Source organism: Pelobates fuscus, chromosome 6 (assembly GCF_036172605.1).
Source record: "Pelobates fuscus isolate aPelFus1 chromosome 6, aPelFus1.pri, whole genome shotgun sequence".
Classification (NCBI taxonomy): Eukaryota; Metazoa; Chordata; class Amphibia; order Anura; family Pelobatidae; genus Pelobates; species Pelobates fuscus.
Window position 1 is genome coordinate 89,967,813 of NC_086322.1, and position 25,326 is coordinate 89,993,138.

General features: G+C 40.6%; 1 protein-coding gene across 1 annotated transcript in view; it reads right to left on the reverse strand.

The window, feature by feature from the left end:
• Positions 1-23,640, reverse strand: part of SCFD2 (sec1 family domain containing 2) — a 483,891-nt gene extending 460,251 nt beyond the window's left edge. The window contains exons 1-2 of the mRNA XM_063458012.1: positions 22,781-23,640; positions 19,638-19,806 (exon numbers count right to left, since the gene is read on the reverse strand). Of these exons, the coding sequence (XP_063314082.1) occupies positions 19,638-19,806; positions 22,781-23,567 (956 nt within the window). The 5' untranslated portion in view covers positions 23,568-23,640. The remainder of the gene's footprint in view (positions 1-19,637; positions 19,807-22,780) is intronic.
• Between the last annotated feature and the right edge of the window lie 1,686 nt (positions 23,641-25,326).

Sequence of the window (25,326 nt, forward strand, 5' to 3'; positions counted from 1 at the left end):
TCCTGAGGGGTATCCGATTACAGAGACCTCTGGGACCCAAATACTCCCACCTGTGGGACGTGGAGATGGTCCTACGGTTCCTGAGAGACAGGCTGACAAATGACAGACTGTCTCTCCGACAACTTTCGGCCAAATTGACCCTTTTACTTTGCCTCGTTTCCTTCCGTCGGGTTTCGGACGTGCGGGCCTTTGACATCAACGCCTTTTCGGTCTCTCCAGAGGGAGTTACCTTTCGAGTATCACAACGTACCAAATCAGACTCTACGTCAGTTTTTGATCCTTTCTTTGCTACCGAACCGCAACTGTGCGTCATTTCTACCCTGCATTGGTACGTGGAGATCACGTCCACACTTGGGGTATCTGCCTCGGGACAGCTACTAGTGTCCTATGTTAGACCACACGTTCCCGTTTCGACTACCACACTGGCCAGATGGGTAAGATGGATCCTTTTACTGGCGGGTGTGGCTTTCTCGGCGGGCGCTTCTTTGGCGGATATTCTCCGTTCAGCGGACTGGTCAGGGGAATCTACCTTTCAGACATTCTATTTCCGCCTGAGTTCAGGTGCGGCTATGTCTCTTCTGCATCAGCGTTAAAAATGCAAAATAGGAAGCCTCCTGTCATGTGGTAAAATTGAAGATTATGCTAGCGTTAGTGTACTATTACTTTTAGTAATGACAGGAGGCGAGTATTTTCCCACCCTTGGGAAGAGTGGATTCACATAAGTATATATTTATCTCTCCATTGGTTTAATCTTATATTTATACCGATTCTCTTCATGTTTTTGGGTTTTGTTCTATTTATGTTCATTATACATTAATCAGAGAGTCGCCTACTGCAATTATATGTTGGGTCATTACTACAACCACTTTAAAGACCGGTGCCTAACCCATTTCACGTTCTCTTTTCAGTATAAATCTGTGATGTTAACCGTTCGTTCTCAGGATGGACACATTTGGGTCAGCCTTTATCTCCTGAGGTTTCGTTAATCGGTCAAGTCACCCGTTGGTGCATGTTACAGGATTTTCTGGATCAGTCTTCATTCCGTGCAGTTCCGTTTCTGTGGGAACCGCCCGTTGGTGCATGTTACAAGATGTTTTGACTTTATGGTTTTTATTAAGTTTCCTGATGTCGCTTCCAAAAGAGGGGGAGGAGTCTCATCACTGTGAATACTATACCTCCAATTGCATTTTTATTGGTTATTGTTTACACTTTTTCTTTACTGCTATGTGGAGTTAGTAAAGAGAGTTATATGCAAAATACTCGCCTCCTGTCATTACTAAAATTAAGATTATAAGTACACTAACGCTAGCATAATCTTCAATTCACGTTACATACAGTTAAACACAATACAGAGAGACTTTCACACAGTTCTTTCATATCACTATAAATGGTACAATACAGGGAATGACTATTGCACGCAGAGGTTTCATATTAATATGAATGGTACAATACAGAGAAAGGATTTCCCTGCTCACATGGTGTATAGTCTAATATCAATTAGAATGGACAAAATGTTGTTTCTCTCCAGAGCTCTTCTCTTGATTTGCAACTACGAGTGTGGAGTGGAGTTGTGCTGAGCCAGCGTTCAAATGTTCTCTGGGAACAACTCTGCCACTCTCTGAGACTGATTATGTTGTGCAAGGATGTGCAGACGCGTGAGACGGCCATAATCCTAATTCTGCAATGTACTCCTATGGGAGTATTTTGCCATACTTATTATTAATTCTTTATTTTTATTTGTGCATAGTTGGTACAAGCATTCTTGCCTAGCCACAACAGCTGTAGCAAGTATTTTCTTTCAGGCATAGATATACAGTTGTTGGCTTCAGTAACACAGCACATTTTTATATATTATACATTATAACGTTAGGATGATTGTTGTAGGTTATAAGCAATGAAATGACAAGCGCCTGGTAAGTGTGACTTCGTGAGCATACTCTAGGTTTTTACAGGGTAGGGCAACTGTCGCCTCTTGGTTGTTAGGTTGAAACTAAGGCTATTAAATTAGGAGTGGGTCAGAGAGACCTGCGTCCCACTTTCACTGACACTTAGGTCTGTAATGTCGGTCGTTTTTAATAATATAGAACGGGGGGGATTGGGGGGGGAGATCGGGTAGTAGTACTGCAGTGTATACATACAGTTTTCGAGAGGACATATAAATATGCCAAACGTCGTTGGCAACCAGCTCGAAGACAAAAAAAACCAAAACATTAAACGTGATACATAAAACATAAACATGGAACGTTTCTTATAAAGGCTTGTGGTTAGAGCCCGAGCCGAAGGTTTCCGGCATTGGCGGTGTCAGGGAGTTCATGGCACCGAGGCAGATGCTGGTTCTCCTCGTTGGGCCGCTGGTATGAAGGGTCGCGCTGTGGCGGGGTTCCAGGCTGTAGTTGTCGTCGGCTTGTTGGAATCTGCGGTGCCCGGCTCTTGTCTTCCCAGTTCGAGTTGTCGTAAGGTGTCAGGTATTTCGGTAGCTTCGTGTATTTTAAAGGGTGCCAGTGTCCCTGGTTATAATCAAGGTTCTGGGGGAGCCCCAGCGGTAGGGTATGTTGTGTGCTATGAGTTCTGTAGTCAGGGGTCGCAAGGCTTTGGACAAATCAGGGTAAAATGTCAGTGAGTGGCTTTCAAAGTGGAAAGGAGACTTACTGCGCACAAACCGCCATGAATGCTTGGCGATCTCTGCCTTGTTGAAACCTGACGATAACATTGTTTCCTTTCCCCGTTGTGCCAGTTTGTGACCGGAGATGCTGAAGCAGCAATCCAGTGGCATCCCTTTGGCCTTTTTTGGTGTGAATAACGTGTTGAGCAGTCTGCGGATTAGGTGTGGCAGCTCTGTGGGCTCTACCTCTCCTGGTAGGCCTCGGATTTTGACGTTCTTCCCGCGTCTTTTGTCTTCAAGTGTCGCCATGTTGACTTGGTGTTGTTTCTGTGTCTTTTGCAGGGTGACAATTTGTTGTTCCACTGATGCTAGACGGGATTCTTGTGTGGCGGTGTTTACCTCCGCGTTTTGCAGGCGGGCCACAACTCCGCTGATCTCGTCACGGAAAATTCCTATGTCGGCTGCTATGTTGCGCCGCAGCTCCCCCAGCATGACCTTGAGCTTTTCCTCAGTGAGGCTAGGTTTTGTGGGTGATAGGATCGGTCTGCTCACCGCTCCAGTGCCATAGTCTTCCTCTTCCGACTCGGTGGCCTCGCTGAACGAGTGGTACAGTCCCTCCAGTTGTGGCGCCATGTCGGGCCTCTGGAAGTTTTGGGACCTCCGCAGTAGTTCCCCGATGTCAGCCGTAGAGGGGGGTTTGTCCGGCTTCGATTTTTTATTTCGCCGCCCCATGTTCGTCTGAGATCAGGCTGCTGATATTTGCGTTCAAAAAGTAAGTTTTTCTTCGTTTTCTGGGTGTTTGAACGAGTTTTTCTCGGAGCTCGAGGCATATGCGTCCTCTCGGTATGGCTGCTAGCTCCGCCCCCCTTTTGCCATACTTATTGCTACAAGTCTATATACTTAATAAACGCCGATTTAGAAACAAAAATATTCTGGAGAATCTTCATTTCTTCTATTTTTTCTTTTGTTACCTCCCGATGGATCATTTGCAGTAGATTGGCGTTTGTATTCTTACAAATCTTATTAGAAGAGCTGCAATATTCACACTATAGAAATTTCTTGGAAACATTAATATTTCATGGTTTCGTTAGTGCTGAAAACTGAATATAAGTCAAGCTGACTGTAATTACCATACACTGAATAAGGAAACAAAGATGAGCTGTGTGGCAAATGTTCCTATACCACGAACTCCTGGAGGAGCATGATGGCTAGCCTCCTGCCCAAGGACTATGGGCCTCGCCACAGAGACCATTCTCCCATCTGAAAAAGATTACTTTCCCCACCCGGTCCCCTTACCTAACTATACCTGGCTCTCCAAACCTACACCTCCTCTGGAAGGAGCTATATAGTCACCAGACTACCCCCTGCCTTCTCTTCAGCGCCCTTCCTAGCTGCCCCAGGACGACTATCACAGACCCACAGGGAGGCTCCAGGGGCAACCTCCAAACACCTTGGAACTCTACGAGTGGATCGCGGTTCCACTGCGGTCCGCTGAAATTTTGTCCTGGGTGCTTTCGGTCCCAGTACCACCTAGCAGGAGTGGAGATAGAGGAGGTGATGATGCATCCAAAAATATCCGGGACTTGGGGGAGTGGAAAGAACTCAAGGAAAGTGCTGCTGTTTTGGGTGACCGGAACTTTCCCCCCAGTGCCATGGTTTGTTCGGTTATTTAATAGGATCACCTCGCCTCTCCTCTGGACGTTCACAGTAGGCTTATGTGTGCCCACTCTCCCTTCTATTATTTCAATCAATACCAATAGGTAAGCACTCTTTCTTAGATTTACTGGAGCGACGGATTTGGTATACCTCAGCTCCATTATGCCACCTTCAATGTCACAGCCTGTTTTCCCTGAACACAAATATATCAATATACACATATACACCTTCTTGTATATGTTGCCACATTACCATAACATTGCTCATTATTTTTTGCGCTCACACTGCAGCCTTGTTGTTGCTGTGGACACACACTGATACGCAAAGTATATAAACACTGATACATGCACACATAAATATTCGCTGTGCATTGCTGATGCATGTACACATACACACACACACACACACACACACACACACATTGATAGAAACTGTCACACAGATAGATTGTGTGTATTGGTTGGCATCTGTGTGTGTGCGTGTGCCTGGCATTGTGTATCTGTGTGTATCTGGTAGTGGGTATCCTTGTGCATCTGTGAGTATTTGTATTCATGACTGTCGGAATGCACATTGTTGTGTCTGTGTATTTCTAAGTTGTTGTTTTTTTGCATTGGAAAGTATGTGTGGGGGAGCTCCTTGCAGTGTGTTGTGTGTACAGGGGGCTGATGAGCATGTTGTGCTTATGGTGAGGCTGTGTTGGGAGCAGACTATGTAGGCCAATGTGAGTTGTTAATGGGGGCTGTGTATTGGGGCTAAAATTCAGAGTTCAGAAAAAGACCTTAATCTTATTGTTATTTAGCAAATCTATAAAAAATTCAACGCCTTACCTCCTACGTGCTAAATTCCAAGTTGTCTGTTTGTTGTAGAATAGATCTGTACAAGGAGATCGGTGTGAGAAAAAAGGGCAATAAGTAGTAAAAATTAAAGTGAAAGTCTTGGAATTTATGAGAATATAGCTTGAGGTTTCTTATTCCCTCCTTTGAGGAGAGGGAAACTATATCTGAACCAGCGTTCATATACCCGGTTTGGCATATTTTAATAAAGTTCAAATGGGTAAAGGAGGTATGCATCTAAAGGGCAAAACAATGCAACAAAAACATGCAAGGTCTGAAAAGGTTTTAAAACTGAAAATTTAAATTTTGTTGCAACTATTAAAGGAACACTATAGGGTCAGGAACATAAATATGTATTCTTGCCCCGATAGTGTTAAAATCACTATATAGCTCCCCTGCCTCCCCCTTTAAATATAGTAAAATCTTGCATTTATTCCAGTCTCCTGCTGCTGACTCTGCCCCTGATCTGCCTGCTTGTCTGACATCATCAGAAGTGGTGATCTGAGCCAATCACAATGCTTCCCCATAGGAAAGCATTAGATTGGCTTAGATTGTTAAGGAGGCAGATCAGGGACTGAGCCAAACACAGCCCTGGCCAATCAATGTATCTCTATGAGAAAAGTTCAGTGCCTCCATGCAGAGGGTGGAGACACTGAATGTTAGTGCTGCCCCAGTAAGAACCTCTAGTTGCCATCTGAAGAGTGGCCAGTGGAGGTATATTTAGGCTGTAATGTAAACACTGCATTGTTTCTGAAAAAAACAGTGTTTACTGCAAAAAGCCTGAAGGGAATGATTATACTCACCAAAACAAATACAATAAGCTGTAGTATTCTGGTGACTACAGTGTCCCTTTAAGATTATTATAAGCAGCCGAAACAGACGTATGACGTAGTCACGTTGACGTCGGGAGGCGATGCTACGGGGGGCAGAGATTCATGAACACTACGGCACACGTGGAACGCCGCCAGCTCCTGTACCGTGTGTGATGAGTGACCTACACAGCAGGAGAAAGCTAGCTGCCCCTGGGTATCGGAAGAAGCTGCACTGGTAAAGGTTAAGACCTAAAACTTTAAGCCCCCAACAGACGGCGTACACTAAGAGAGAAGTGCGGCCAAAAGGATTGTGAGAGGAGGATTTGTGGAGGTGTTTACAATGATCCTACACCGAATAATTCCGGTAGAGGATAAAGAGGGAAAGACCGGCAAAAGATAAAGATCTTTCTAATTCCTGTAAATTGACCTTGTACAATTAAGAGGAGAATCGGGGGAACTGAGAATTGATCTTTACACAGGAAGATTAACAGCTTATCCACAACTAACTCAGCTCCCTTTCTATGTTAAAGAAACAGGAAAACTGTGCATTTATGACAATGCAAAAAAAAAGTGTGTTCATTAAAAAGCTATACAAGAGAGGGGAAAAGAAAGGGAAAGGAGTGTAAGCAGAGAGTAAACTGGGAAAACCCTGAGAACAACACAGGATAAAGTGTAAATGCCTATAAAAACTGTGTAAATAGTGTAAAGAAGGAGAAAAAAAAAGGTTTTTTTTGTTGCTTTTGTCACCCATATTTGCGTGCTGGGTATCTCTTGTCTTTGGCAGCTCACACCAGCTTATACCAGCTTACAAAGAAAAGAGAAAAGAAAGAAAAATAACAGGAGAAAGAACAAATAAAGAAAACATATGGCCTTAAAAATGTACAAGAGGATAATAAGAAAAGAGGTAAAAAGTAACAGCAACCAGAGAAAAGATTATCTGGGTTCTTTTCTCCTTCTCAAAACAAATCACAATCAACCCAAGATAACTTAGAATTAACAACTCCAAAAGAAAATTATCCTATTCAGAATGCCATGTGGCACATGCCACTAACAGAAGAAGTTTTTACTAGCTATTTGGATACATTCTCCAAGTCTATTAAAGTAGACATAACGGCCAGCACTATGAAATTAAAACAAGAATTCAAAAATATGCAGGATAAACTGGCCATAATAGAAGCACATTTTCTGCATATAGATACAAAATGCAACTAACTTTAGACGACACTCGCAGATATGATGTCCAAAGTTTTGAAACTTGAAGCTAAACTAAACGATATAGAGGATTGCTCAAGAAGATCAAACATACCTTTGAAATATACCAGAAGCCATTACCAACACTGAGTTGAGAGATTTTCTTATGGAATACTTCAATTGTCTAATACCTGAAGGAGCAACACACGGTCTTTTGCTGGACAGATTTCACCGTCTTCCCAGACCACAAAGTGTATCAGACTCCCTCCCACGGGATGTCATTGTCAAGCTCCATTTTTTTCAACACCAAGTCTAGATTTATGGACTCACTAAGAAGCAAACCGGTCTTGGAGGACAAATTTAAAAGTTCAATTATTTTTCAAGACCTATAATTTCTTACGAGAGCTTGCAGAAAAAGCTTCAGTCTTAATTTGAGTGTTTTGAGATAAAGAAACGTGAAACATAATTGGGGTTATCCCACATCACTCTATTGTCTATTGGGTGGATGGAAAGATTGAAAAGTTTGAAACCCCAGAGAAGCTTGCCAGTTGGATGGGAAAAGTTCAGATATCTGGTTAATAGTTAAAGGACCACTATAGTCACTCAGACCACTTCAGCTCAATGAAGTGGTCTGGGTGCCAGGTACCCCAGGTTTTAACCCTTCAGATGTTAACATAGCAATTTCAGAGAAACTGCTATGTTTACATTGCAGAGTTAAGCCAGCCTCTAGTGGCTGTCTTCCTGACCGCCGCTAGAGGCGCTTTTACGACGCTAATTGCGAAAATCCTATGGGTTTTTTTTATGCTTGCGCGGCTCTGGCCACACATGCGCATTCATCTCCAGTCGGGAGCTGACGTCGGAGTGGAAGGAGAGGTCACCAGCGCCGAGGGACACCGGCGCTGGATTAAAGTAAGTAGCTGAAGGAGTTTTAACCCCTTCAGCCCAGCAGGAGATGGGCCCTGAGGGTGGGGGGGACCTAAGGGTTATATAGTGTTAGGAAAGAAAGTTTGTTTTCCTGATACTATAGTAATCCTTTAACAGTTAAATATAAGCAAGGGCAATGCAGCTTGGGAAACTGAATACCACAAGAATCAAGTTTAGAGCTTTTAGAACTTTTTTTTTGGTACTCAGATACACATAGAGAGCTACACTTCTATCAACTAAAACATTTCACAGAGTATGGGAACTCTGGGACGACAGTACCTTGGGACTGGGTTGAGACGACTGCCCCACTCTAGCGACCATTTGAGATACATGAAGACCAAAGCGGACTCATGACGCTACCCCAGAATTGCCGCACTGACCCCTTCCCCCCACAATACGCTCACCATGTGTGAAACACCTCAACACGATAATCCCATAATTACCCTCTCTCTTATCCCTTACTTTCTTCTTCTCTCTCTCTCTTTCCTTCCCGTGGACCGACCCATCTCTATCAAGGGGCTGATCGACGACATTAGACATCCAATACATGTACTGGACTAGCGACTTCTATCTATAGCAACTGTTCACCCTGACTAGTTACAGTGGGCATTCCAATCACTCAGAGTAATCTGTAACATTGCGGAGCTATCACTGCATACTTATGCACATGTCTAACCATTTTAAAAATGTATTTAACATATGAAAATCCCTTGACGAACGGCAAAAATTATGATCATCTGTGTACTGTGCACATTGCATTAGGGCGCCCAATGCTTAAATGTGTCAATGTTTATTGCCCATTATTAGACTTTTGCACAAGTGGTGATGCTAATGTTATGTCGCTGTCAAGATGAAAAAATAAAGGATAAAAAAAAAAAAGAGAGAGCTACACTTCTGAGCAATTTTTGGGTATTTTTACAGGAAGTAAGGAGTAAAAAATGATAGTATTAGCCGTTCCCAAGAGTAAACCATATTATTATTATTTTATTATTTATATAGCGCCAGCAAATTCCGTAGCACTATACAATGGGATGACAGTATCTCACTAGGTTATGATGTGGAGAATAGAAAAGAATGCTATATAGATTGACACTGGCATGGTTAGTAGGGAGTGGAACGACATACGTTAATTGTTAAACAAGTAAACAATTTCTACAAGATAATTTTCACAAACAAACAAAATTCCGGTATACACAGAAACTGGAAAGAATTGCATGGTATATCACACAGGTAAAGTAGGAAACATTTGAAATAGTTTTATGGGCACTGAAAATGTTTTTCTTTTATTGTTTTTGAAGTTTGAGAGACAATAGAGGAAGGTGATTAGCATGGTACATTGGGTTCAACTTTAACTTACTCTTTTTATTATTTTTTTATTAACATAAATAGGTATTTAGGTGTATATAAAGAGAAACACTGAGTAATCTTTGGTTATTTAACCGGATGTGAGAGTATGAGGGACAACCTGGTCATAAACTTTATGGAGAGTAATAGGAGTAATAAACAAATTGGGGAAGAGGAGCAAGAAAATGATGGCAGTAGCAATTTCCAAGGGCATAACATAAGATAGCATCTCCCGAGGTTCTGAGGTGGAGAATATAATAAATTGCTATATTGATTGAAACTAGCACGGTTAGTAGGGAGTGGAACAATATAAGTAAATCACTAAATTAGTAAATAATTTCTACAGGGTAATTGTCACAAATAAACACAGTTTCATGAAATCTAGAAAATGGATAGAACTGCATAGTACATTATTTTTTCTTTCCTCGCATGCCTAAGCTTTTAGCTCGCTAACTACAGGATTGCTGTTTGGTGTTCGGTTTTGTTCAAATTAGTTTTAAAGATAAGGTGTTGAAGTTTTGAGATACCCCGTGCCCTACTGTGTGCCCAAATTCTTCAAGGCACAAATACCCAGGGGGTGATGGCCTTCCATCCACTCCCCGTTGGTTCGACTCATTCTCGAAGAAAAGGGTAAATGTAGTAAATTAAAGTATATTTTTTGGGTTGTTTTTCCTTTGGGACATTGCTGTGTCCCTTCTTCTACGAGAGGGAGGTTGATCCATGCTAACTTAGTTGACTCGACCAGGTGGCTAGGTTCTTTATGTAATGTTCATGTCATGTTATTATTTGTAAACACACAGTTGGGGATGGGGGGGGGGGGGGGGGGAATCTCTCTTATACAAGAATATGGTTAAAATTATGTCTGTGAATGTTCATGGCCTGAACTCTCCTCAAAAGAAAGCATTAGTATTTAATTATATGACCCAAAATAAGGGGAAGGTCGGATTCTTTCATGAAATGCACTGGAGGGAGGTAGATAATGTGAATTGGAGATGTACCAGATTTTCTATTTTAATTCAAGCTTTAGCTAAAGGAAAAAAAAAAGGCGGAGTAGCGGTTATATATTTGCCCAATCAATTCAAGTTGAAATACTATATCAAGCTAAAGACCCTTAGGGTAGATATTTAATTATTATTTGTCAGCTTAATGAGATTAAATATACACTGGTTAACATTTACTTACCAAATGATTCTCCTGTCCCATTTAAAAAAAAAAAAATTCTGGAACAAGTTGAATTATTAAAAACGGGGATTTATCTAAATTCTCCAAAAAAGAATCAGTAAAACACAGATTAGTTAAATCAGCTAAATCTTTTAGTAGTCACATGAACAAATTTGATTATTTTGAATTGTGGAGAACATCACATCCTGGGAATTCTGATTGAATTTTTTTTTCCAGAGTACATTTATCGTACTCACGGATTGACATGATCTGGGGCAACCTTGCCTCCTTGGAAAACCTAGAAGATATAAATATTTTATATAACTCAGACCACAGCATTAATATGTGGACAATGAAGGATTACTGGAATAAAAATTATAGAGGGATCTGGTGGTTAAATCATCAATTATTTTATATTCTAAAGTATGGATACTTCATACACTAATAATTGGTGTGTTTTTAAGTCTACCATGAGAGGTAATTTCATGCGCAATTTAAAAAAGCAAAAAGTGCTGATATGGCAACTCTGCAAGCGCAGTTAATAAAAGCTTAAAAAAAATAAACGGATTCCCAATAAAGACAACCTGTTAAAAATACAGAATCAAATAAATAACAAACTTTTAGAAAACAATGCCAAAACACTAGACAAATTGAGATCTAAGTTTTATAGCAAAGGAAACCAGGCAGATAAGTTACTGTAAAAAAAAAAAACAAGAGACAAGGTTGCCTCAAGTAAGATCACGAGGCTGGTGGATGAGAAAGGGGAACATTTTAATCCCAAGGAGATAGGAGAATGTTTGAATGTATATTACAGTAATTTATTTAATCTCCCTACAAATAATAAAAATCTGAATGAATATTTAGAGAGAAATGACTCTGATGATTTCAGACGGACAAAAAAATTGTTTGGTTTAAATTGTCCACTAACTACAAAGGAGGTAGAGAAGGTAATTTCTAATCTTAAGTCTAAGAAAACCCCAGGTCCAGATGGTTTTTCAAATTTGTTTTACAAAACTTTTGTAGACTTAATTAGCACTCACTTAGAGCGGTTTTCCTAGAGAAATGCTCAGATCTAACATTCTCCCAATTTAACAAGGATAAAGATCCATCAAAAGTCGAAAGCTATAGACCAATATCTTTGATAAATACCAATGTAAAGATATTTTCGGCAATATTAGCGAATAGACTTAAAGACACCTTGAATAACATCATTGATAAAGACCAAATAGGCTTTGTCGGGACGAGGACCTGCGGATAATACGAGGCGCATAATCTATATAATAGACGCTGCTACTGGTAGTTGACACAGAGAAGGCATTCGACAGGGTCGGTTTGGAGTTCCTGAGTAAGATGCTGGAGAAATTTGGTATTGAGGGTTGGACGTACCGGCCAATCCTGTCATTATATGATAGCCCTACAGCAAGAACGGTGGGTCCCAATATTTGTGCTGGCTGGTTCACACTGCACAATGGAACTAGACAGGGTTGCCCGTTGTCTCCAATCCTGTACATCATGACAATGGAACTACTGGCAAATAATATTGGAAATAATCCATTGATAAAAGGTTTCTCCACCAAACAGAAAGATCTCAAGCTGAACATGTATGCAGACGACTTGATCATGACCTTAACTGACCCTGTCAAATCGCTAGAAGCCTTAATGAAGGAGGTGGAAGCGTATAGTTTAATTTGCAATTGTAAAGTTAATATGCACAAATCAACAGTGATGATCATTAACATGGATAGAAGTAGTAGGCTTCATTTTAAAGAACGTTATAATTTCAAGTGCACTAATAACATCTTACCATACTTGGGGATAATAATAGCCAAAGATATATCTGACTTAATGCAGTTCTCTGAAACAATGGAGACATGTTGAGCTAACATGGTGGGGGAGAATCAACTTAATTAATGCATACTTGCTACCCAAATGATCTTAAATGTTTTGTTTTCTCCCTTTAAGAATGACCCAACCTTGGCTGTACTTGGTCCAATGAGATGTTGTTATTTTTATTTGGAAAGGAAAAAGACCAAGAATTAATAAAAAAAAATAAAAAAATTGACACAGAAAAGCAGGGACAGTGAGATTGATTTTCCTAATATAAAACAGACCTATCTTTCGAGTATTATTTTTCATTTATATCGGACACAATTGTATAGTGCTAAGGAAGAGGGTTGGTATGCACTAGAAACATAAATGAGTGGGCTAGAGGAACTGAGTTGTTTGGTGCGGATGGGCAAAAAGAAGATACCCGGGCTAAATCAGCCAAAATCTCTAACGTCTGTTTGGGCTCAATATTATATGAGTGGGAAAAATTAAAGCGGTTGAGTGGTTTAGAAAATAAAGTGCAGAGAGGCCTCAAACTAACTGATATTTCAATATTTGTTAGGGACTTACAAATTGAGGGGTGGACTCTAAATAACATCATGCAGATCAACCAATTACTATTAAATTAGTATATTAAACCATTCTTAACAATCATTTAAGAGTGTCAAATATTACCTTAAGTGTGGTATAATTATTTTAGGATCAAAAACTTTATAGAACATAATATTCTCTTTAACACCTCAGAGGACACAGATACTTTAACCCCTTAAGGACACATGACATGTGTGACATGTCATGATTCCCTTTTATGTCAGAAGTTTGGTCCTTAAGGGGTTAAGTTCACTATTTAATAATGAGGTGGTACAACAAGTAGTTCCTAAAGCCAGAAGAGGTCTGTTAAAATTAAAAGCTCTGACTACTAATTTAGTAATTCAAAAATGGGAGAAAGATCTCAAAATCAAAGAAGAATGGTGTTGGGTGTTACCACAAACAACTAAAAATATTTACTGCTTAAACATTATAGAAATGGTATGCAAGGTACTGAATAGGTGGCATATGGTACCATCTTGGATGGATAAAATGTACAACTCAAGCTCCCCGATGTGTTGGGGATGTAACAAATATTATGGCTCTTGTTTTACATATATAGTGGGAGTGGGAGTTGGTGAAGGAGTTTTGGTCAAAAGTCTTCTTTGAGATAGAAAGATTAATAGGAATACGAATTCCCAGGACACCCCATGTTACAACTTAATATTCATAACCTCTGATCCAAAGGAGTATATTTTTATTTACACTATATGGCTGCAATAAAACTAATTGTGGCACGTTATTGGAAGAGTTATGTACATTTTATATTGGATCATTGTAAGATACAAGTCCTATACCAATTAAGGATGGAAGTCTTAATATGCAGATCTCAGGGCATGAATACAAACAAACAGGATATATGTGAGCACTGGCTCAAAGTAATGAAGAGAGAAGGAATTTCAATCCTGAACATAAATGGTGCATTAATATCACAGGGGTAGCCAAAGGTAAAGGAAGGAGGCCCTCCCAATACTCCCCAACAATGCCGTTGTAAGGTATTGGCCATGTATGATGTATGTTTTTTAATGGTTTCTATTTTATGTCTTCTTGTGCAGGATTTGTGCACTGGTTATATGTTTTTTGTAAGAATAATAATAAAGAAGTTAAAAAAAAATGATTATAATAACCAGCAAGAATAAGTCTTTGAGTCTTTACTTCGAAAACCTTGATTTAAATCATTTCTTACTGACTTTTCATTTAAATCAAATTTAAATTATATTCACCCTGTAATGAAATCTCTACCTCTTCTCTGTGAAATACTGAAAAGACTACATGATGCTGAACCATTGCTAAATGCAGTCTTCAAATAAACGATCATCAAGCAGTCTTTTCACAGTTAAAGGACCACTATAGTGCCTAGAAAACAAACTTGTTTTCCTGGCACTATAGGGTCTTTAGGTCCCCCCCACCCTCATGGCCTCCCTCCCGCCGGGCTGAAGGGGTTAAACACTTACCTTTCTCCAGCGCCGGGCTCCCTCTGCACTGGGGAACTCTCCTCCCTCTTCCGACGTCAGCGCCGAATGCACAATCCGCACGCGCATTCAATCAGTCCATAGGAAAGCATTGCTCAATGCTTTCCTATGGGCGTCAGCGTCTTCTCACTGTGATTTTCACAATGAGAAGCGCGAAGTCCGTGAGACAGCCACTAGAGGCTGGATGAACCCTAGTGTAAACATAGCAGTTTCTCTGAAACTGCTATGTTTACAGCTGCAGGGCTAACCTTAGATGGACCTGGCACCCAGACCACTTTATTGAGCTGAAGGGGTCTGGGTGCCTATAGTGGTCCTTTAATAACATATAGTAATATCTTAGTCATCTATTTTCCAAGTTCTCAACCCAGAACTTGACTGATGTGCATCTTCTTTTCAATTTCAATTATAAAACTCCAAAATAGTTGTGGGGAAAAAAATGGTGATAATGTCACATTATCTGTGACATTATTGCTGTGGAATTAGGAAAATGTTGCATTGCTTTATTACCAAATCTGTACAATATTCTCTGCAGTAAAACCACTTTTATCTTTCCAACATTTATCAAGAGACATCATAGAGCATCTGACAAGAACAAACTGCTACCACAAACACTATCAAAAAGAAACAAAGTCACGTTTTTAATATGTCAATAGCTGCCAGAAGAAAAGTTTAGTTCAATAATTCCATATAAAGACACGGCCAAAACTTCAGGCCCACATACACAATATATACTTTGGCTCATAAACTCACAGATGGAACTTTGGAAGGATTCCGTCTGTCCCAAGATCTATAGCATGTGGAATTCATCTTCGTGTGTGTTTAAGATAAAATACAGACGTTTAGAAATACTGTGGACAAACTGAAAATGGTCACTATAAAACAGCTGCAATTAAATGTTACAAAACTAACAGGAAAACCGTAGGATGGGAAAAGAAAGCAAATGGATTTCTGAGTGATTATTGTCCAACTGAAAGCAATCTTCACTTACGTACTTTGCTTATAGCTCAACTCCTACGATTTGCAACGTTCTTTTAATTTCAACATTCTATTGATCATGATAAACAGAGAGCAGAACAGTTCTGTAAATGTCATAGTAATTTATAGATAAAGAACACATAAAGAATGCTGACATTTCACATTAGGGAAGAACATGTTCCCGGCTTATGAGACTGATTTTAAATGTGCAACAAGTCTATTCGGTTTTAAAACGTAAAAAAAATCCCAATTTTAAATTAGCGAGTTGAGGCATCTTCTACTTTCTCTCCAGGTGACACTTTGCTAAAAAATATCCTTGTTAAGGTCTCAAATAGGGAACATGGTCTTACATCTCTTTCGGTAAATGACAGAATATTGTCCACATTTCCAACAAACTGTTCAAGTAACCTGACAGACAGACAAAACTCATAGGACGATACCATGATTGGTGCAAGCCCATGAAATTACATATCCTCTGCTGTAATATATGGTATTCTACACATTTTGCAAGAGCCTCCAAGGAGAATGCACATCTCCCTCAGCAGATTTTTCACATAAAGGTGATCTCTTACATATATAGAAGATGACCCAACATGGACATTGGCAAAAGTAAAAAACAAACATGAGTGCTACCAGGTTTAAGTGTTAAACTAGTAGCACATCTTGGATGTTAGCGATTAAGATGCTAATATAGTTTAACATATTTATAAATGATCTTGAAATGGGCATTGAAAGCCATGCATCAGTGTTTGCAGATGACACAAAACTTTGTAAAGTAATAAAATGTGAGCAGGATATTGCCTTGCTGCAGAGGGATTTGGATAGATTGGGGGACTGGGCACTAAAATGGTAGATGAAATTTAGCGTAGAGAAATGCAAAGTTATGCACTTCGGGGTTAAGAATGCACACGCAATTTACACCCTAAATGGTAGTGAACTAGGGATAACCACACACGAAAAGGATTTGGGAATTGTTATAGACAACAAATTAGGCAGCAATATGCAATGTCAACCGGCAGTTGCTAAGGCCAGTAATGTTTTATCATGTATAAATAGGGGCATAAATTCTCGAGATGAAAATATAATTTTGCCTCTTTATAAATCGCTGGTAAGACCACACCTTGAATATGCTGTGCAATTGTGGGCACCTGTTCTAAATAAAGATATCATGGCACTAAAAAAAGTGCAGAGACGAGCTACAAAATTGATAAAAGGAATGGAGCATTTTAGCTATGAAGAAAGGTTCAAAAATGTAAATCTCTTTAGTTTGGAAAAGCGGCGCCTAAGAGGGGATATGATAACATTATACAAATATATTCGGGGCCAGCACAAACCATTATCTGGAAATCTATTCATTAACAGGGCTATACATAGGACACGAGGTCACACATTTAGGCTGGAAGAAAGGAGATTTCATCTAAGGCAAAGAAAAGGTTTTTTTTACAGTAAGAGCAATAAGGATATGGAATTCTTTGCATGAAGAGGTGGTTTTGTCAGAGTCTATACAGATGTTTAAATTGCAATTGGATAAATACTTGCAAAAACATAACATACAGGGATATCATTTCTAATTAGTGGGGTAATAGCTGCTTGATCCAAGGAGACATCTGACTGCTATTTTGGGGTCAAGAAGGAATTTTTTGCTAGTTTGTTGCAAAATTGGAAGCGCTTCAGACTAGGTTTTTTGCCTTCTTTTGGATCAACAGCAAAAACATATGTGACGAAGGCTGAACACTTGATGGACGCAAGTCTCTTTTCAGCTATGTAACTATGTAAGGTAATTTCCCATTTACAATTGTATTAAGATTGCAGATGGATACATGCAAAGTCCACTTCACACCCAAAAGACTTCTTCAGATCAGTAAAGCATATTCATATATTTAACAATTTTTATATATTATATTTATCCAGAGTGATTTAAATATAAATTATAAATCAATGCGGATATTTCGAGAGCAATGATTGATTGTATTGCCTTCCTAGAGAGGATTTTACATCTGTAAAATTGTGGTAGACAGGACCACTTTAAGAACTACAATTTCATTATGTTGTGTGTGGGCAAGCGCTCCTTTGCCACGAGCTCCTGAAGGAGTGTGAAGGCTAGCCTCCTGCCTACAGACTATGGTCTTGGTCCTGAGGCCCCTTGCTTGCCCTGAACTACACTGTGCAACGGTAGTCACCATGACAGGTAACAGAAGGACGCTTTAGTGATTTGTTCTTGAATTTTAGTCACCCTGTACCCATTATAGGTGCAGGGTATGTATAATATGGTTAAATGTTTTGTGTGCCTTCCTGTCCTGCTGATACTTGTTACCAACTAAGTGGATTTGACTTTGGAGCCAGTATAGCGCCCTCTGTAGGTAGCAACAGCTATATGCACTACCTGAATAGCAAGGTTTGTTAATTTGCATTATCAGGTATATTTGCATATTGCTAGTTCTGCAGGCAGGAGAGATATTTTGTGTTGGTTATTGTCTTCCCCATCCCTTTATAAATATGTCATGGTGTTAAAATAAGTTGCTGTATGCTGTCTAATATGATTTGATTATATGTATTTTTATTGAGTTCTTACCATAAGTGAAATATAATGAGCATATGGGCTAGTCCCAAGTAAAAAGAGTTGCCGTACCTGTTGGCTAGCTGCACAATCCCTCTAGCCCTGGGATGAATCAAGAAAGCTAGGCCTGAGAGCCACTAGTGCCTTTATAAAGACAATAGCAAGCACTATAAGTAGAGCTGCAGCGGAATAGGAAGAGGGAACTGTACCTGCCTGGAAAGAGAGCTGCAGCCTGGTTGGGTGTAAAAGCTACAGTTAGACCCCAGTCATGCCTCGGTGACGTGGGTTGAAGACCTCCAGGCTCCCTCAACAACGGCTTGGAAGTGGATTGGGCAGAAGTACTCGGTCATAGTACAGGAGCTTTGTCACATTGTGCGATCATGATTATTAACCTTTATATTATGTCAATATTTTGTTTTAAAATGGTGTATAAGCATTAAATAAGAGACAAACATGTGTTAACAGGAAAAGGTGGTAAAGAGGAAATTGCTCAAGCAAACTTAAAAATGGATTAGGTTTCATCTAGCTCATTCATGGGACACTCCTGACAACTAAAGCACTAAAAACTTTCTGAAGTGCTTTATGCGTGAAGAGAGCATCCTCTTTAATAGATTCTAATTCTAATAGAATTTGGCACTGTTGTAAATTAACCTAGTTACACCGCCCGGCTGTCAGACAACTGGTCCTGTTATTTAATGGTTGTTTAGCTCAGTGGAGCTAAACTGAACAGGCAGGCAATTGTACAGAGCACCTGCGTTGCAAAAACTTCTCACTGAGCTGCGTTGGGAAGTCTGTGATTGGACAGCCACAGAAAGTCTTGGCTGAGGAAGAATGTTGAGGTTTTATTGGGGGTATATCTACTAAATATTAATTTGATTTTATTAATTTTTTGTGAATTGGATAGTGGAGTGTCCCTTTAAAGTTTTTATTTTCCTTCTAAATCTATGATCTAAATTAGGTTACCTTATAAACCACGCTCAAATTTACCATATTTTTCACTGCGTTATTTAAAAAGAGAGAAAGAATGTTATAAGGATGGAAACAAAGCACCAAAAGTAAATATGTTCAAAGCAGTGGGTAAAGACTCCAAAATTGGGTCCCCGGCTGTTTCCATGAGTCCCTGTGTTTTGGAACACTGTCATTACATTTATCAAGCCACAGTCTCCCTGACAGCCACTAGACATTTCCTCTGCAAAGATGGAGTAAAACTCGGCACATGACAGAAATCCAAAGCTTTTTATTTATTTTTTTATTATTGAAAATGGGAGGAGGTGGGAACCTAAAACGAATGTGCCACTAGGACGCTATAGCGTTAGGAACAAAGATTTGTATTCCTGATGCTAAAGTGTTCCATTAAGAAATGTCCTACTATGTTATTCACTTTACAGACAAAGAAATGCCCAAGAGACTCACTGGTTTAAAGGATATTTAGCAAGACAGGCTAACTATAACGCAGTAAAACTGCACTCAAAGACTCCTTGCATTGTAACCACTGCAATGAGCTGCAGTAGTAATGATTCTTAGGTTTTCCACAAAAAGATTTATATAATTATATTTAAATTTTACAAAAAGAATAAAATGTTCTTGGAAAATAAATTTGGCGTTAAGTATGTTTAAACAAGTTTCTCCAACTATGTAAAAATGATTATTCTCCAGGAATTTCAAAGATAAAATACTTTTATCCTTGGTACTTACTTTGGCTGAGCCAAACACCCAGGAGCTATAATATCTTCATTTCTGCCTTCGCATTGCAGAGCTGTGAGTGCCTCCATGTTAACCATCACATCATTGGAATGTCCAGGAAGACAAGGGAGCACAGACAATATCTTCTCCACCAAGTTATCTCCATGATGGCCAACAGCTCCTAAAATAAAATAATACAGAGGTAAAGGAGGTGATGTGACAATCTTCAGACTTGGAATACACTGACATGGGATCAGTGCACTGCAATTCACAAAGTTGTCTTAACTTGAAAAACAGCTAAATGGAATCCTCAGTTAAACAAAATATATTTGTTCACATCATCAAATTGACTGGTCCAGTTATGTTTAACACTGACACCAATGCAGTAGTGAATCCTTAATATGGAAACAAAGTAGTAAATGAAAAAAAAAAAAATATATATATATATATATATATACACACACACACACACACACACACACACAAAAGCATAACAATTAAAGGAACACTATAGGCATCACATCAACTTTAGTCCTGCAATCTCACTACTCAACTCTCTGCCATTTAGGAGTTAACTCACCTTGGTTTTTGTCCATGCAGCCCTAGCCACACCTCCCCTGGCTGTGACTGACAGAGTCTGCATACAAAAATGTTTTTTGTTTTTTTTTATCTGCTCTGTAAATTTAGCTCTAATCACACACAGTAGGCTCATGAAGGGTCTAGTGGGCAGGAGATAAAAAAAAAATCTAAATTAAACAAAATCTAAATTAAACAGAACTTTCTTTACAGGAAGCCTGTGTAAATCACATGAAGTCAGGTGTGACTAGATTTGCATAAACAACGAGATTTAACTCCTAAATGGCAGAGAATTGAGCAGTGAGACTCCAGGAGCATGACCTATACACTAAAACTGCTTGAGAAAGCTAAAGTAGATCTGGTGCTTATAGTGAGCCTTTAATGTTAAAGTTGTCAATAAAATAAAATTAGGAGTTTTAGAACCAGTTTGATCTATATTGGGATTTATAGATTTTCATCCTCAGAAGTAGAGTGCAACCCAAGGTTTTTTATTTTCAGCTGGCTGACTGGAGGGATTTATCGACAGCTTTCATGGTACTGTCATATTAATGTCTGTTATTAGGTCTCACAAAGGGAGACCCAATAACAGACAGTAATATTGGCCACAGACACAAGTAAAAAATGCATTCCAGATGTAAGGCTGAGTACCATCTCCTGTTAGCCGCTGGCGCCCACCACACTGACTGCATCCACTTCTTTTGATTTAGGAAGCGAGAGGGTGCAGCGTCTGTGTGCTCCGTCCTCTAATCTGTGTGTCGGAAAGTCACATGTGGGATAGAGGGACCAATGAGGCTGAAAGGAATTGGAGCAGGGCAACACAAGACCAAGAGAGGCAGAAGTGGGAGTTCTAAATAGGGTGAGGCCTCCCACAATCCTCAACCCACCGAGAACTGATAGAGTACTGAGAACTGGAAACTAGAAGTATGAGGGAACCTTTCACAATCCACCATCAAGGTACTAAGTGTGAAGTGACCAGCATGCAGTGAGTGTATGTGTGCCACTGAGCTTTTCTTACATTTAGCTCCATGAGATGTAATATCACAAGTTTTATTGTTGGTGTGCTTCTTCAAATAGTTTTACAGTATCGCTACATTCTTTATACAACCTTTAAGAAAATCTGACAGATTTTTTGAATTTCAATGAAATCAAAGTTTTGAAGAGAAAAAGTTTTGTTGCTAGTGATGGCAGATGGGAACAGGTTTCTTCTCTCCCAAAGCAAAATAGCGGTCTATAGAATCTAACTAGATGCAGATCATCTTGTTAATATACCACTGTCTTCTACGATCCATAGACCCCCCCCCCATTTTGTAGTCTTACGCACACGCAAAAATACAATTGTGGCTTCTTGTATGGAGCTGCTATGATTGACGAAAGATAAATTGATTCAATGCACTCTATGAGGAGATGCTGATTGGCCAGGCCGGTGTTCTATCATTGTGCTATACCCGTCAGATTTCTATACCCTCGTCACTTCCGGGGAGGGGAATCAGCTGGATCCTGTGCTGCACATGCGTGCTAGCACTCCTGCTACTCCTCCACAGTCAGGTCCTGGAAGGTAAGTAAAACTAGTTTTACACTTTCATTATAGTTGGTGCATTCACTAAGCTTAGGCACACGTGACATTAAGGGTTAAGTGAGGGTTCAAATTAGGGTTAGGATTAGGGACTTGTTCACATTGTGATATTTCACAATAGGGGAATATCACTAAATAGTGATTTCTCACACTATTTTAACCCTTACCCCAAGGGTTAGGGTAAGAATAGAGTGAGAGAGGTTAGAAGCACTTACCTAACCCTAATTTGAACCCTCACTTAACCCTAAATGTCCCGTGTGCATAAGCTTAGTGAATGCCCTAACTACAATGAAAGTGTAAAACTAGTTTTACTTATCTTCCAGGACCTGGCTGTGGAGTAGCAGGAGTGCTAGCACGCATGTGCAGCACAGGATCCAGCTGATTCCCCTCCCCGGAAGTGACGAGGTTATAGAAATCTGACGGGGTATAGCACAAGGATAGAACACCGGCATTTGGCCCGGCCTCCTTGACTATCTTAGCCAATCCAATGAGTTTCCTAAGGGGAAAGCATTGAATTGGCTGAAATGATGAATTCTGATGTCAGCCAAAGGACACGTGTTGGGGAACCAACGCAACCCTGGAAAGAAGGTGAATTGTATTACATGTTAAAGGTGGAAATCCATCTAAATCGTGGTTTCAGCACTATAGGGTCAGGAATACACGTGTTCCCGACCATATAGTATTCCTTTAAGGAGTTTATATTCGTGTCTGTGTCAACATAATGGGAACATCCACACAGCATCGAAGCTAGCCCGGTTTCCTATGAACCCTCTGCAATGAGACATCCCATTTTACTTGTTACAGAAAGTTTCCTGAATAACCAGTTAAAGCAACACTGAACCAAGACATTTAAATAACAGATTGTTCCAGAGGTGTGTTTTGTTTGTTTTATTAGTTTCATCCATAGGAAACCAGACTAATAGGCAAAGGTTGATGCTCACACCACAGTTTATTATAGTCAAGTAAAATACAAAGAGTACATAAAGTCTACCAATGGTCCCCATACCAGTCAAATCCAGTGTCCTGTCTATGAAGACTAGTGAAGCTTTGCTCTGGGAGGTCTTCCTGCGGTTCTTGGCCTGGGGGTAATTAGCTAGCTCCCCTGCAATAATCCTGCTCAGATGGCCCACTGCATAGCATTCCTCCCGCACCCCAATGCCTTCCAAGAAAAAGTTGAGTCCAGAAACCAGTTTCCTTATGTGATGTTGGAGTTCTTGGGGCATGGATGCCAGATCTACATCCCCCAGCCCTGGGAACCTCTTTTTATCAGGTCTGCTTCTGTTCATGGCCTGCAAGTCCTGAGATGGCAGAAGGGGGAAGAGGAAGGAAAAAGCTGGAGTGACCAGGAGGTGAGGAGCCACAGGGGCCAGTAGTAGAGGGGCCCACATCACCTCAGCTGTAAAATTCATGTTTCCCATCCACTCACACAGCCTGTCCTCCAGCTGCTCATAGTTAGCCCTGTCCTCAGGCTCCCCAGGGCAAACAGCGGTCACCACAATGCAGTACTGGAAGGAGCTCTGGCTCACTACGTCACGGATGACGTCCGCGGCCCGCCCCCGCGGAGCTGAGCTCACCACGAATAGCGCTTTCGGCTGGTTTTTGGCTCCAGACTCGAAGCTGGAAAACTCCTTCACGTTCAAAGCTCCCGCAGAAAGAAACAGCTCGACCCCGCCGCACCAGTGCAGGATCTCGGCACACGGGGTGTCCATGAACACCACAGCACGCCGGGACTTGGCTACCACGGGCTCCCATACTTTCAGACAGAATGCCGCCAGCCCCGGGCTTCCTGCCATCCTGATACCCTAACTACTACCTGCAGCTGGTCCCACAAACAACAGCACGCCGACTCTGTGACAGCCGCCGGCTGATGACGTGCCAGCTCCAATAGCCAAGATCTAAACACCAGAGCAGCACGGCGTCTGCAGAAACAGCGCCATTTTATTGGAGCCTGTGTATTGACCGTATTGACTCGTGGCCTCTTGCATTCTATGCAACTACTCGGTTGTACGGACCTTTACTGGTGTTTACATCTCTAAAACATGACTAGCACACATTATATGTCACCACAGTAATATCAGGGGTTCAGTAGAAGCTGTGAGGGGTCTATGATTGTTGACTTGGAGCACAATTGTCAATAATGACAGCAGAACAATTACATTAGAATATGAAAAAAGTTTGGCCAAAAGTGCTCTGATCTGAAAAAATGGTGCGAAAATGTAAAAGGGGGAAGTTAACAATAAAATGTTACCACTGGTTTCCATGGTGACTGCCCTACTTTATATACTTCAGACCATGTTTTAGAATGGAACACTACGGTAAATCTCAGTTGACTTGGAAAAAATGTTGAGAGAAAAGCTGGAGTTATTAGACATGCTGTAATGTTACAGCATTAAAATGACCATGTCATTACCATCACTCCATGTGGCAACTTTACACTGTCAGATACACTGCCTTACAATATGCTGTAATATCCGCCTACTGCAATGCATGCAGGTATAGTAGGGCCAAGTAGTACCTGCCTTCTAAGTACTGTGGGTTGTGATTCCTATCAATCTCAGCCAAGCAGGTCACCCTCACAGGTCTGTAGTGTACTTATAGTGAGCCTACCCAGATCAGAGAGTGACTCTATTCTAGCCCATCACGAATCTCACGTAATGCTGATGTATCCTGTCAGGCACAATGAGGGTAACTGTGAGTTGGATTTCAATTGGAAAGTTTTCTATTAAGAAAGCTAAAAGCTGTTGTTCTAGACTAGTGTTCCAGACTCACCCATCCAGGTTATTCACCAAAGTGAAAACGAATGGGAATTCAACGTGTCAGATTTTAGACATACATTCCTCCAAACATTTCAAATGAACAAAAAGGAACACTAATATAAGTAAGGTGAATCCTAGGATCACAGACGCTTGGATGCAGAATGTATTTGGGGTGCGTGCGCGTGGTTATCTTACTAACTACTAACTTTGCAAATGTCCAGTCCACACATGCATGTTTCCATGGCAAGGCCTCCATTTCTCCATTAGAGCCTATAGTGGAGGATTGGGGCACTGCTGGGGGTAGGAGTAGTAGTGGGGGATTGGGGCATTGCTGGGGGTAGGAGTAGTAGTGGGCGATTGGGGCAATAGTAGAACATAAGAGCTGTAGTTGGTTATAAAGAATGTAGTGAGGATTAGGGGCTGTACTGGTGGGTTAGAAGATTTACCGTAGTATGGATTTGGGATAATAGTAGTGGAGTATAAAGGCTGCAGTGAGGCATTAGGGCTGAAGTAGTGGGTAGAAGCTGAATTGTGGTTAGAAGATGTAGTGGGGAATAATGGCGGTAGTGGGGTGTTTGGAGGTGTAGTGTGGGGCTAGATGCAATAGTGGGGACTAGGGGCAATAGTAGGGGGTTAGTGAGTTTAGTGGGTGAGATAAGGGGCTATAATACAATTTTAAGTTTCTTCCCTCCTTTCTGAGGCTTAACTTTGACCAGAGTAGGGGGAATCCTGATCTCTGGTGGTCCGTTGGGAGATGCAGCTTGTCGGAACATACTGAATGTCGGGAACGCTGACA